The sequence below is a fragment of the Prionailurus viverrinus genome, chromosome A2 (assembly GCF_022837055.1).
Source record: "Prionailurus viverrinus isolate Anna chromosome A2, UM_Priviv_1.0, whole genome shotgun sequence".
NCBI lineage: Eukaryota > Metazoa > Chordata > Mammalia > Carnivora > Felidae > Prionailurus > Prionailurus viverrinus.
Genome location: NC_062562.1, coordinates 1,062,883 through 1,077,655, shown reverse-complemented (window position 1 = coordinate 1,077,655; position 14,773 = coordinate 1,062,883). Strand labels below are relative to the sequence as shown.

At 49.1% G+C, this 14,773-nt stretch overlaps 1 protein-coding gene across 1 annotated transcript; it reads left to right on the top strand.

The window, feature by feature from the left end:
• The first annotated feature begins 517 nt into the window (after positions 1-517).
• Positions 518-14,141, top strand: LOC125161211 (putative KRAB domain-containing protein ZNF788). Its single transcript, XM_047850879.1, has 4 exons — positions 518-551; positions 7,584-7,710; positions 10,883-10,940; positions 11,524-14,141. Exons 1-4 carry the CDS (start codon positions 549-551, stop codon positions 11,558-11,560), a joined length of 225 nt encoding a protein of 74 aa, XP_047706835.1. The 5' UTR covers positions 518-548; the 3' UTR covers positions 11,561-14,141.
• The last annotated feature ends 632 nt before the right edge of the window (positions 14,142-14,773 follow it).

Genomic DNA, 14,773 nt, shown 5'->3' with positions numbered 1-14,773 from the left:
CCTTTTGTTTGTCGCGTCCCATCCGCCGCTGGACTAGGGAGGCTCCGCAGAGGAAGTGAGTCGGATTCTCGGGACACAATAGGAGGCAGGCGGCTCAGGCCACCAGGAGCGCATTCTGCTTGAGTGAGACCTCCCCAAAGAGGGATCGGACACGTGTGTACCGCCAGCCTGTCACTCAGGGGCTAGGAGGCGGGGCCTGGGGGGATCTGCCCAATTTGTGGTCATGGGGGCGGTGCCAGGACTACCCTCCAATCAGAACGGGAAGGGCCGAAGGCTGTCCTATCACGGTGAGGAAGCGAGGTGGCTTGGTAACGTCCAATTGGGTTGTGGGGGGATTATCTTCGGAACCCATCCAATCAGGTTACAAGGACTAAAGGATCGCCCAATCAGGAGCCGGGGCCTGTACACCATCCAATCAGGCCCGAGCGAGAGCCCGGTGGGTGTGGCTCTCAGCCGGGCGGCTGTTGCAGTGGGATCCTGCGCTGCCGAACTTGCGGGTGTGCGCGGCGCAGGAGGACGCCCCGAGGGCGCGGAGCGGGGACCCCGAGATGGTGAGTGCGCGGGCCGGAGAGGCAGATGGGACCAGCCGGACCTAGGTGGAAGCGCCGCGGCGGGGTGTCCCCCTCCCTAGGGTTGGCACCTGGGTCCTGGGCGGATGGAACTGGGAAGGAAGGCTGGGGGAGGGCAGGGGGGAGGGCAGGGGGAGGCCTGGGATTCGGGGAGCGTGTGCGACGACCTGACTAAGCAGGAGTTTTGCTCCTCGGTGGGGGACAGTAGAGACGGTCCGGGTGAGTTGTCTCATAAAGGAAACTGTTTGCAGCCGTAAAGAGGCCGCAGGGAATAGCTTCCGAAGCCGCGACTCCCCGGGGGGGGGGGGCCTTTTTTGGAGGGTGAGGATGAATATTCAGAAAGGGGAGCTTTGTCGGGGGCGGTCTAGGCGGGCGTGAGGTCGCTCGGGCCGAGCTGGAAGACGTGCCCAGAAAGCACGCGTGCAGTGTGACGGTCACGGAGCCAGAGCTGCTCCCGGGGGCTGAGACTTGGACGTTGGAATCCAGCGGAGGTAAGTGTGGGACGTGGGGCCGGGGCTGAGCGCGCGCTGAGGGAGCAGGTGCACGCGCATGGGGTCCTGGGCTGCGATCTCGGGTAAGAAATGCAGGGTTTTCTCGCTTTGGAAACGGCGCGGAGAGTTTCACGGGTTTGGCTGTTTCCTGGCCTGGTGCAGACACCCGCTGTTCCCTTCAAGTCGTAAATGGCTGAGATTGGTTTTCTGTTTTTCCATTTCTTTGTGATTCTGACCCGGACCAGGAAGTTCTGCAAGGGGTGTGCTGGGCAGTTAGAGCCGGAGAGGCGTAGATCACGGAATGGAGCGGGGGTCCTAAAACGATTGCTTTTCTGGGCACCCCCTAAACCCGCTGAGCTTCCAGGGGGACCCACGGTGGACCTGTCACCCAACCAACCTGAGTCCTGTGCTCTGATGTGGGAAACAAAGGAGGCTGTGGGCACAGTACAAGCAGACAGCCCACCCCCCCACTCCCAGCAGGTGGGGTATGTGTGACATTCCTCAGGCACCTTTAGCCGCCCAAGAATGAAGGAAAGAGAAAAACAAATGGTTAACTGATTGAGATCACAGTCTCCAGGATGTGAGTTGCCATCAGCTTACAAAAGTCTCAGGAAATTACAAGGAAAAAGAGAAATCTCCAGGAACCTACATCCACAGGGGGACACTGAGCATAAGACCCTGGAGTGTCTCAAGAGCCCTATAAAAGGAAAGAAACCAGGCAAGAGCAGGTGTGGTGCTGACGTTGGGGTTCCCTGAGGCCAGCCTGACCCCTGTCCCCCAGGAGGGGCTGTGTGTGGCTCAGGCTGAGAGCAAGCCCATGTTCAGGGGTCTGGAGGAAGGAGAGAAGCCAAAGCAAAGTGGGACCAGCCAGCATTTTGTGCCCCCTGGTCACGGGGACAAGCAGCTGAGCTGATCGCAGATGAGGCACGTAGTGTGGGTGTGGGGGTCTGCGCGTGGCCCTGTCGTGGGTGAGCCAGGGGGACTTCCTGTCAGTCTTCTGCTCTGACGGGGGAGGGGCCCTCGTGCAGCCTGCTGTTTTCCAGACCCCAACAGGGTGGGGGAGGGAGTGCCTTTCCCTTCCACTGAGGTTTTCCTGGGAGCACAGGGCTCAGGTAGGCGTCTGCATGTCACCTGGGAGCAGGACCTGTCACCCTGTCCAGCTCAGCACGGATGGCTCTGTCCTCCGCCAGCCGCGCGTTGAGCAGGTGTAAAATGCCCGAGTTCTTTCTGCCTCCTTTCTTCCCCTTCAGGGCAGAGGGTGGTAAGTGTGTCAGGTCGTTCCTGTCCCTGCTGACCCGGGTTACTGGGGGCTTTATCCAGAGAGCGTCCCCTGGGGAAAAGTGTCTCCGGACAGAACTGTCCTTCTCCATCAGGGTTGGGGGGGGGGGGGGGGTCTGCAGGGGGCTCCACGCCTTCATGCCAGGTGGGTGGAGTCACGGATCAGAGGATTCATCCAAATGCTGGTGACGGTTCCACGCAGGGTCCAGAGGTGGAAAACTGTCTTCCTGATCTGTCCCCTGGGAATTGCCGGTGTCAGAGATGCACACAAATTCTGTGAACTGAGACGGGTTCAATTCTAACGGTACCAGGTCCCTGTTCTCTGAAAGGGATAAACCGCTTCCATTCTTGTGAAACCACACAGGGGCCCTAGAGCCGCCCCTCCCACTGTGGCCTTGACCTCAGGGTGGAAGCCGTGATGCTGCACCTGGTTGTCCACACAGCAGCTTGGGGTCCCCGTGTCATTCGGATGACCCGGGTTGCTGGAAGCTGGGGCCTCCTCTGGGCTGGGGACCGGCCACCCCCAAAGCTGGGCCTGGTGGGAGGCGAGGGAAGGTGTGGTGGGGTCTCGCTCACCTGCAGGTGGCCTCCAGCCCCCGGGATCAGTGGGGACCAGTGGGGAAGGGGCTGGGGCTGCCCTGGGTGTCTCCCGAGGACCGGTGTTGGCATCGTCCAAGGGGTTGTGGGGTTAAGTGGGATCTGTGGAAACAGGAAGTCTGTGCAGGTCAGACTCAGGGAAGGCTCCTCGGGGTCAAGTGCCGTTGGAAGGGTCACGAACACAGAGCGTGTAGGGTTCAGATCCTAAACTGGGAGGGTTTCCTCTCTGGTGAGAATTGTGGCCCCAGAGGAGGGGGTGCAGGGCGTGTGGAGCTCAGAGTTCAGTCCCCAGGGGTCTCTGGTCCCCTCCTTCCATCCCAGAGGACCGGTGTCAGCAGGGAGAGCTTGGCCGTCATGGGGGGACTGGGTGTCACCCTCTGCACTGGGGTGTCATGTGTGGTGTGGGTGCCGTGGGTGACCAATCTGAGCGGCTCGTGCTCTGGTGCTCGGCCCGTTGTTCCTGGAGAGGCTCTCGCTGCCCTGGGAATCCAGTGTGGGTGACATTTAGGACTTTTGTCCCTTGGCCATACCTCTTTGTGCTGGCAGCTTTCCGTGTCGTCACCCCCCAGCAGGCGTCACTCGACCTGATCTCTGTTGCGGTGCGAGAGGGGAATGTCAGCAGTGCCACCGGTGATGTGGCTGCCCAGGGCTCGTCTGTGTCTCTCGGGCGGGTGCTTGCGGCTCAGTGTGTCCGGTGAAGCCCTCCGTCCTGGGATGGTGGGTCGTGGGGTCTCCAGTTCATGTTTTCCTTTTGTGGGCTTTGCTGCTGCCGGCAGTGTGGTCTTGTCTCCAGGGTAAGTGCCTCGTAAGTCCTTTGCTCTGGGGGGACATTGCATGTTGTAGCTTGTAAGTTACATGTTAGCAGGAAACAGGGTGCAGAGTGTGAACCACGTGTCGGTTTTGGGTCCCGTCACTGGCGACTTCATGGCGTCCAGCTTGAGTGTGTGACACGGGGTCTCCTGGACGTCACACGTTGGTTTATCTGATTCCTCCAGGGCTGAGCATTTCTCACGTGTGGGTTTCCTCTTCCGTGGAAGCATTTCCAGCGTGTTGTCTCCTGTATCTCACATGCCTTCTTCCTGATGTTCTGTTTCCTTCACGTCGTGGGGACATTCAGGCTGTTTCATTTCTACGTGTTGTGTTTTCTCCACGTCAGGGTGTATCCTTTCTCTGGGTTGTCTGCGTGGATGCACCCTTCGCGTTGTTAGTAGACTTGTCCTTCCCCGTCTCTTCCTGTGTAGACGACCGTCTTTTGTTCTGTGGGAAAACTCCTCCATCGCTCAGGTCTGATCACACGTGCTGGAACCTTCTGTCTGTGTGTTCCTCTTGTTTCCAGTTAAATCCACCAGACTCGGTTATTGTCCGTGAATCTGATGATCCCTTTTACCCTTTAGAAAACCAGTCTTCCCTGGCCCCCTGTGTCCTGGTGTCCCTGTCTCTGCCACCGCCCTGCGGCACTTGCCGTGTGGACAGCCACTTGCCTAAATCAGGGGCGACTGATGTCTCCCCTTAACTATATCCTCATTATGGGAATCGATGGCAAGGGGGAGATACTTGTCCTGGGAGATAAGAGCATCCCCAAGTGCATCCTCCAGTCCGAGATAAGGAATGCGATCCCATCCGCTATTTCCACAAGTCCGTATTAAGCGTATGGAGTGGGGTACGCTGTGGTTTAAGGAGCGATTTTGAGATCCCAGTCACACAGGATTGGTCAAGGTGATAGTTGAGTCATGCAGTTGTTGGGGAGTCCTTCCCATTTTCCAGCTGATCACAAAATCCTGTGTCCATGGGGTCCTGTCATTATCCCTCTAGAGACACAAGCATGGAGATTGTGTCTACGTGAGCTGTACGGTGGTTTCTCTGAAGCTGACCTCAAGTTGTTCAGGATCGGTTTTCAGGACTTGAGGAAAACGGGCAGATTGGTTTTTAATGACTTTAACTCAAGAGAATGGACGATGGGAACCCTAGTTTGGAGAACAGTAGCCAGAAATTTGAGGAAACCAGATGAATTCAGGACCTAGTCTGGTTTCTAAAAAATAGTATCAAAGTCTAATGCCTACAAAAATATGTTACTGAAACATAATTTTTTTCTCTCTGCATTCACTCTTATTTCCAGAGATAGCCAAATCAAGAACAATTCATTTGTAGAGCAAGTCCAGTTTTAACACAATGGCCTACTTACTTACAAAAGTTCAGCAAGAACAGTGATTGCCCATTTCAGGGTTTCTTTCTCTCTTTCTTTCTTTCTTTCTTTCTTTCTTTCTTTCTTTCTTTTTGAGAGCTTGGTTTGCTTAAAAATTTTATAAGGAATTTCTAGATTGAACTTTTAATAGCCCCTTGAGGCCAGAGGACAAGTCAAATATTTTCTTTCTTTATATATATATATATATATTTTTTTTTAAATTTTTTAATGTTTATTTTAGAGAGAGAGAGTGAGAGCATGAGCAGGGGAGGAGCAGAGAGAGAGGGAAACAGAATCCGAAACAGGCTCCAGGCTCTGAGCTGTCAGCACAGAGCCTGATATGGGGCTTGAACCCACAAACCGTGTGATCGTGACCTGAGTCAAAGTCGGACGCTTAGCCGACTGAGCCACCCAGGTGCCCCTCAAATATTTTCATTAGACTTGTCTTCAAGACCTGTAGATTTATGTGATTTCCTCTTCTCAAGGTCCCCAAACTATCCTGAGGTTTCCTGCACCTGCCTGGTGTTGACTTTCTTTACTCACCTCGTAAAGCTGCTGGAACTCTGTCAGCAAGGCATCAGGCCAGTATTTCCAGGAGGCTTGATTGGTTCCAGTAAGTCTACCTTAATTCCTTCATGCTGTCTGCTTATTCTGAGTCTATTCAGGTCTCTGTCAAATCTAACATTCCAGTCAGAGCCTTAGTAAAATAACCAATGTGTCCAATGGTGTCCTGTTACAAGGAGAATACATTCTCATTGAACTTATGCAAAAGGAGGGAGGGAGTCAGCACTCAGATGTGTAGGAATGTGTTTGCTTGTAGATCAAGATGGCAGCTGCATACATGGGAACTAAGGAGTTAAGGGGGGAATCTGACAGAAGCAAGGCTGCCGAGACTCAGTCAGCATCAGGAAAAGGTCCCAGCTGAGTCCTTCACATGTGCGGATTCACCATGGCCGAGCTGCCACTCGTTGGGAATAGACCTTGGGAACAGAGTGGAGAGGAGAGGAAAGGGGTCATTCGCCCATACAGGCCCGAATGGTCTGACCTTGTTCACCCTCAGACCCATAGACCATACCAGGGACCCCTTGGATAGAGAACTTTGGCTGCCTGGTGAGGACTGTGGTTACACCTGCCAAAGGGCAAAAAGAAAGGAGAAGGAGTCAAGGAACCCCCCTGAAGGGCAAGAGGGGAAATCCCTCATCCTGTTGGGCAAGGGGTGCCCCATAGACGCCCCCTGGGACTTGGGATCCTCACCAAGGAGGAACCTCTCAGGTGGAGGTTGTCAGCTGCCCAGAGAACACTTAGAGTGAGTCCACCAAGGGAAACTCCCAAGAAATTCCTAGGAAATCCCAGGAGAGGCCGAGTACAGCAGAGGGTCCCTGTGAAGGCCATCAAATGTGGGGTGACCCGATCAGGGGGAGGCCCGCAGCTCAGGGGGTGAGAGAATCCCCCCAAGGCAGAACAGAGGAGATGGGAGTTTGCTGAATACCCTGCAAGGGAGCAGCGGGCAGGATGGCAAAGGAGAGACCGTCTGCCGGGAGGCAATGCTGGGGGGCTACAGTTATGGGGTCACGAGGGAGCATGGGAACCTTTGGAATGCTCCCTGTGTGGGACCTGTGCCCGGTTGTAAGTCGCAGGGGTTAGTTAGGGCCTGTGGCCGTTTTGAGGCAGGTCACTCAGGAGCCTGTGTGCATTCAGCTGTGTGCTCACTGCGCCCTTTGCTGCATATCTTTCCATCTCAGGCCTGTGCCTGAAAGCGGCCCATACACTGTGATTCTTCCTCTTGTGTTAAAGTGAGGGGTGGCTGTGTCCCCAACAATCCCTTAGGGACTCTTCCTTCTGGTGCCCTTTTCCTTGAATTCTGGGCCCTGGGTTAAATGTTTGAGCGGCCCTGCTGACTTCCACGTTTCTTAAGGCCCCGGACTCGTCTTACACATCAGGTGTGCCAGGCGCCCGGACCCTGGCCTGTGTCCCATGCCCAGAGCCCAACCAATCTGGGGAAAGGGTCGTGTCTGCCTGTTGGAAGAGAGGGGACTCCACCAGGCTTCTTGCCCTTGTTCCTTCCAGGGTGAGAGCTGCTCCCATCAAGCAGCCCTGGAATCTGAGTGTCCACAGCATCCTGACATTCTGGTTCCAGTTCTTGGAGCTGACGAGGCATAATCGTCTTTGAGCAAGCCAAACGTGTGTCCTGATTTCTGGGTTGTCCAGAGAATATTTCATTTTTCAATCTGTGCAGTACCGGTCTGCTCAGATGTGTCTCAGTATAAATAACCCAGTAAATTGTGTGTGTGTAAGTCCATGTCAGCTGTTGTCCTCACCCTCTGTTGTGACTCAGGGGTCCTAGGAATGGAGTCAGCTCCCTGCCTGTCACCCACACTCTTCATTCTCTAACCCACACCCTTCATTCTCCCACACACGTGGGTGCAGATGGTGCTTTGCAGCAATAGAATGTGTGGTATGTTTCAGGCCTCTGTGGTCTTTGAGGATGTGGCTGTGAACTTCACCCCAGAAGAGTGGGCTTTGCTGGATCATGGTCAGAGGAACCTCTTTAAAGATGTGATTCTGGAGACCTGCAGGAACCTGTCCTCCGTGGGTAAGGATGGCTCCATACCTTCACTGGTCTTTTCAGGAAGAGGAAGAAAAGGTCAATATTTGCAAATTATATGAAACTGTACATAGAATATCATTAAGGCTTCACTAATTAGTATTAGAAGTAAGAAATGAATTTATAAAAGTTGCAGAACACAAATATTGTAGAATCTGTGCATTTCTCTATTTACTACCAAGATAGCTGAGAAATTAAGAAATCAAACCCATCTTCAAATAGTTCAAAAACAATAAAATATTATGTTAAAAAGTAACCAAGGAAGTTGAAAGATCCATACTCTTGTAGGTATAAAACATTTAATAAATACATTGAACACGACACAGTAAAGGGAAAGCTATACCATTATCATGGATTGTATGGACTAATTTTTTTGAAAATGCCTATACTATGAAAAGCACTGTATATATTCAGTGCAATCCCTATCAGTCATTTCCTGAATAGCATTTTTGAGAGGACTAGAGCAAGAAATTCTAAAATTTGTATGAAAACAGAAAAGATTCCAAATAAAGCTATTTTGAGAAGGCATACCAAAGCTGAAGATATAACAGTCCCAGATTTCAAACTACACTCAACAAAATAGTATAGTACTGGCACAAATCCAGACACTAACCTCAAGGCAACAGAATAGAGAGTCCAGAAAGAAACCCAGGTTAAAAAAAAAAAAATTTTTTAACGTTTATTTATTTTTGAGACAGAGACAGAGCATGGATGGGGGAGGGCCAGAGAGAGGGAGACACAGAGTCCGAAACAGGCTCCAGGCTCCGAGCGGTCAGCACAGAGCCATACGCGGGGCTCGAACTCACAGACTGTGAGATCATGACTTGAGCCGAAGCTCAACCGACTGAGCCACCCAGGCGCCCCAAGAAACCCAAGTTTATATGGTAAAATAAAATCTACAAGGAAGGATCTGAGACTGTACAATGAGGAAAAGACTGTCTCTTCAATAAGTGGTGCTGGGAAAATGAGACAGCTACCTGCAAAGAGGTGAAACTGGGCAGCTTTGTACCCCTTACCTAAAAGGAAACTCAGTATGGATTAAACACCTCGGTGTAGGACTTGAACCCATACATGTCTTAAGACAAGATGGAGACACTAAATTCATGGATATCAGCCATAGCATTATTTTTGTGGAATCATCCCTTCAGGTAAGGGAAACAAAAGGAAAAATAAAAAATTGAAAGAGGAACATAATACACATTTTCTCACAGAAAATATACAGATGGCCTCTTGGCACATGAAAAGCTGCTCAGTATCACTAATCCTCAAGGAAATGCAAATTAAAACCAGGTGAGCTAATGGCTAGTATGAAAGAAACAGGAAGTACAAGTGTTGGTGAGGATGTGGAGAAAGGGAAACGCCTCATTGGTGGGATTTCAATGGGTGCAGCCAGCTTGTCAAACAGTATGTAGTTTCCACAACAAAAGGAAACACAACAATACCATATGGTCCGTAATTTCACTTGTGGGTAGTTCACCAAAGGTAAAAACCAGGACAGTAAGATACGTGCACCCCCACGTTCACTGTGCTCAAGATACCTTAGCAACACAGGAGTCCTTCAACAGATGAATGGATAATGAAGATGTGGTATCTATATACAAGGGACTGTCCCTCAGTAATATAAAAGGGACAAATTCTTGATGTTTGTGACACCATGGATGGAGCTAGAGAGTATTACACCAAGTAAATAAGTCCGACAGAGAGACCAACAAAACACGTTACTTACATGTGGAATATGTGGAATCTAAATGACAAAATGAACAGACAACAGAAAATAGGAACAGACTTAAAACCGTAGACAACAAATTGGTGTTTGTGAGATTGGAATGGGATTGAGAGACAGGTGAAATCATGGAGGGGATTGAGAAGTACAGATTTGCACTTATTGAATAAATAAGTCATGGGAAGGAAAAGTAGAGCACAGGGAATATGGTCAATAATTTTGTAGTTTTGTATAGTGACAGCAATTACACTTCTTATGGTGAGCATTTTGTAATGTATGGAATCGTTGAGTCCCCATGTTGCACACCTGACACGAATATATAGGTCAGTATGCTTCTACCAAAAAATGAGTGAGTGAATGAGTGAATGAGTGAATGAATAATAAAAAGTCCCACAATTATCAGTCATCATGACTGTGAAGACGAAAGTTAGGCCCATCTTCCAGATTGCTTGTTGTCCTTCAGATCCTCCCTTCTGCTGAGCTCTTTTCAGGGTCAGGGCAGCAGCCACACACACACCATCTAATCTCCTAATGGCAGCTGGGGCAGTGCAGGCAGCCTCCACTGAGGGCCTATGTGCCTTCAGAACAGGCCAACCGTCAGGTGGACCAGGTTCTGGAGAAGGGATTGGCGTTTGGACACATCCATTAGAAACGTGACTCAGTCTTTGTTTGAGCAGGGTGATGTCTGCCATTCACCTGTCCTCCCTGTTGGACTTTGCATCCACCGTAGCCCACATGGCCAGTCTTTCTGTCTTCCTGTAGAGGTAGGGTGTGGATGTGTGTGTCTTGCCCAGTTCCTTCCTACTTGGCTCTTCTGATAATTCTTATCTCCACATTAGTCTGCATCTAGTTTGAAATATTTGTGGATGAACATGCTGCCATTTCAGACACTTTATTATTGTCAAAGTCCCAAGTCACAGGGGTCCTCAGAAATTTGGTCCATGACCATTCTTCAACATGAAGTTCATTTCCATTTCGGGATTAGTATATGAATAGAAGCAGACATATGGCCTGTTTTTTAACCTTCCGCATCAGGTCATTTCCACGAAATTCAACTAGGCTCCTGATTCTTTTGTTTTTTTTTTAAATTTTTTTAATGTTTTTATTTATTTTTGAGACAGAGACAGAGCATGAGCAGGGGAGGGGCAGAGAGAGAGGGAGACACAGAATCGGAAGCAGGCTCCAGGCTCCGAGCTGTCAGCACAGAGCCTGACGTGGGGCTCGAACTCACGGACTGTGAGACTTGACCTGAGCTGGTCAGACGCCTAACTGACCGAGCCACCCAGGTGCCCCCTAGGCTCCCACTTCTTGTAGTTCCTCCCAGTCAAGGTAAAATGAGTGGGTCAGAGACTCAGCGGAATTCTTTGCAGAACGAGCCTCTGAGTGAAGAGAAGATACTAATGTTTACAAAAAACGATTCCCGTTCTGTGTTTGTAGAGAAGCAGGAGTTTCACAGCAGTGGAGATCTGACCCGAATGCAGCAAGGGCTTTTGAGGTGAGTGACACTTGTAAGGGAGGAAGGGGGGGATGTCGGCGATTGTGAGACTAGCCTGAAAGTGGAGAACAGGTGTAAGCCTAGCGCAACAATCGTGTAGTCAAAACTTTCACAAAACGAAGTTTTTATAAATGCATTCTAGGTATTGATCATCTGAAAAACCATCGCGTTGTTAAAAATGGTCAGGGAAAACTATAGGTAAGAAACCCTGAACGTTATGACTCTATTTGAGTCCTCAGGAGAACAGTAAGCTTGAACCATTTTGCAATCATGCACACAGTGCCACAACCATACTCAGTCATTGAAAATGTCCATTATGTAGTCCAATAATAATTAATAAGCATCAATAGATCATTAATTATTAAAGAGATCACTTGTAATCACTATTCCCTTACCGTGTATCTTCCTATTTTGAACAGCAGTCCTTTGTTGGAGAGTGTTTGTGAACGTTTTGAAGGAGATCAATGTGGAGAAACCCTGAACTCGATTACAAGTCTTACTGTGCATGACGGGTGTCCTACTGGAGGCAAATCCTGTGAATGTGCTAAGTGTAGGGAAACCTTCACAGATGGTTTTTTCCTAGGGAATCTGCAAAGATCTCACCCAGGACTCAAACCTAGTCCCTATGAGGAATGTTGCCCAGCCTGCAGCTCCATCACGAGCCTCAGCACTCAGGTGGGTGCAGACCTTGTAGAGAAATCCTATGAAGGTCAGGACACCGGGAGAGCATCGGAGACATACGCAAAGAGTCTGAGTAGTAAAAAATCTCTAGAGTGCAAGAAATGTGGAAAAGCTTTCACTTGCATTTCTTCTTTTCAGGGTCATGTGCAAAATGACCGTGTACAGAGGGTCCATGCGTGTGACGTGTGTGGGAAAACCTTCTTATATCACTCCTTCCTTACACGTCATATGAGAACTCACACTGGGGCTAGAACCTCTCAATGTCAGGAGTGTGGGAGAGCCTTTGGGTATAAGTCAAGCCTGCAAAAACATGTGCGGACCCACGCTCGGGAGAAACCCTATAAATATCAGCCGTGTGGGAAAGCCTTCCCTGGTCAGCACACCTTTCTTGTACCTGGGAGAAGACCTACAGGGGATAGATCCTGGGAATGTAAAGAATGTGGGACAACTTTCAAGATACGTCTACAGTTTGAACGTCACATGACCACACACAATGTAGTGAAACCCTATGAATGTGGGGAGTGTGGCAAAGCTTTCAGGCATCACCCAAACCTGCGAGTACATATGAGGACACACACTGGGGAAAGACCCTATGAATGTAAGGAATGTGGGAAATCTTTCCAGAGGTATGGTCATATTAAACGTCACATGACCACTCACAGTACATTGAAAACCTATGAATGTAAGAAGTGTGGCAGATCCTTTCGGGATCAATCATACCTGCAAGTACATATGAGGACACACACTGGGGAAAGGCCCTTTGAATGTCAGCAGTGTGGAAGAGCCTTCCGGAATCACACAGACCTGCGAGTGCATATGAGGAGACACACTGGAGAAAGACCGTATGGATGTCAGCAATGTGGGAAAACCTTCAGATATCATTGGAATCTGCGAAATCATGTGAAGATACACACGGAGGAGAGACCCTATGAATGTCAGGAGTGTGGGAAAACATTCAGGTATAAGTCATGCCTGCGAGAACATATGAGGACGCACACTGGGGAAAGACCGTATGAATGTCAGGTGTGTGGGAAAACCTTCAGGTATCATTGGAATCTGCGAGAACATGTGACAATACACACAGGGGAGAGACCCTATGAATGTCAGGTGTGTGGGAAAACCTTCAGGTATAACTCATGCCTACGAGACCATGTGAGGACACACACTGGCGAGCAACGCTATAAATGTGTGCATTGTGGAAAAGCCTTCAGTCGTAAGTGCACCCTTGTACTACATACTGTGAGAAATCACGCAGGGGTGGAAACTTGGAATGTAAGGAGTGAGGGGAAGCTTTCAGGAAACATCGACCTCTGAACATTACAGGACCACACATAAGGTAGTGAAACCTATTAATGTCAGGAATGTATCAGAGCCTTCATGTATCACACTGATCTATGGATACATACGCAGACACACACTGGGGAAAAACCCTGTAAATGTCAACACTGTGGGAAAGCCTTCACATCTCCTTGAAACTTGGGAGCACATATGAGGACACCTGCTTGGGAGAGATCCTATGAGTGTCAGCAGTGTGGGAATACCTTCAGGTGCCCGTCACTGTGGAAGTACACATACGGACACATGTTGGGGAGAGACCTTTTGAGTATATAGAGTGTGGGAAAGTTGTCAGTTAGCTGCAAAATGTTCAAGGTCATTTGAAAACACACAGTGCAACTAAACCCTGTGAATGCAAGAGGTGTGGGAAGGCATACAAGTTCTTCTCATCTCTTCAAGTGCATGTGAAGGAACACCCTGGGGAGAGATCTTGACAAATCACCGATCCCTTCAAGAACACACCAGGCTGCACAGTGGACAGTAAGCCTTTGTATGTAAGGACTCTGGTAAGACCTTCGAGTGTCCCAGAGACCTGCATGTACATGTGATGACCCTGAGTGGGCAGAACCTTACAAATGACTGCTCTGTGGGAAAGCCTTCAGTTGTCCCTCTTCCCTTCAAGGACACACATAAACTTAAGCACCATGGAAAAGCCTTCAGGTATCCCAGGAATCTGTGAGCACAGACACACTGTGGCATAGCATTTATCCTCCTTTAAATTCTTATTGAAAATGCGAGCCAGTACAATGGAGATGATCCTGAATGGACACAATTTTGGGAAAACTTCAGGTATAGAACTTCATGTATTTTGTTCATGAAAATTCAGGCGGGAGAGAAATATTTTCATTGTTGTGATTATGGTTTTGAGTTTCCAGGTGCCTCTTCCTTGATTGGGACCCTAAGTGTATGAATTCCTAGTTCGTGTCACTGATATGAACACTGATGGTTTTAGGTGGCCTTCTTTGTCCTCTACATCTGCGTGACCTAGATGTTGTTACCTCAGACTTGAAGTAATCACACGGTTATGTACCACATGTCTCTTTCCCATTACAATGTCTTTTGGACTGGATGTGATAAAAAGGTGTCTGTTGTTGGTGTGTACATACAACTTTATATACTTCTACAAAAAAATGTCTTGAATTATACATTCCAAAAAGTTCCTGTTAAATTATCATGACATGAGACCCCTCATTGTTGAAAGTTATTTTCTGTCCTCTGTTGTGATACCGGAATAATCTGGTTTTGTGTTTGTTCTTCTTTTCAGTCTTTATTAATGAAAGATACATTTTCACATCACTTCTCTTTTTCTTCAGTTTAAAAATATTTTTTTAAATGTTTATTTGAGAGAGAGAGAGAGAGAGAGAGAGAGAGAGAGAGAGAGAACAAGTGGGGGAGAGGCAGAAAGAGTGGGAGACCCAGAATCCAAAGCAGGCTCCAGGCTCTAAGCTGACAGCACAGAATCCAATGCAGGACTCAAATCTATGAACTGTGAGATCTTGATCTGACCCAAGTCAGACACTTAACCATCTGAGCCACCCAGGTACCCATTTTTCATGAAGTTTAAAATTATGATATTGGTTTAGCTTTACTGGGACTAATTATTGGTGTCTTTGGTTGATTTTGTTGCAAATTATGACTTTGAAGGACATCCCTTTGGACCATTACTCAGTTTGGCCTTTTTGTTTCCATGAGCAGTGACTGGAGTGGAAATACAAGTAGGGTTCTTTCCTCTTTCCCCCAGGAGGTAAAGTCTGTTGTGGGCTGGGGATGGGTGTCCATCTTCCTGTCAAATCCCTGTCTCCGGGTTTCCCTGTGAT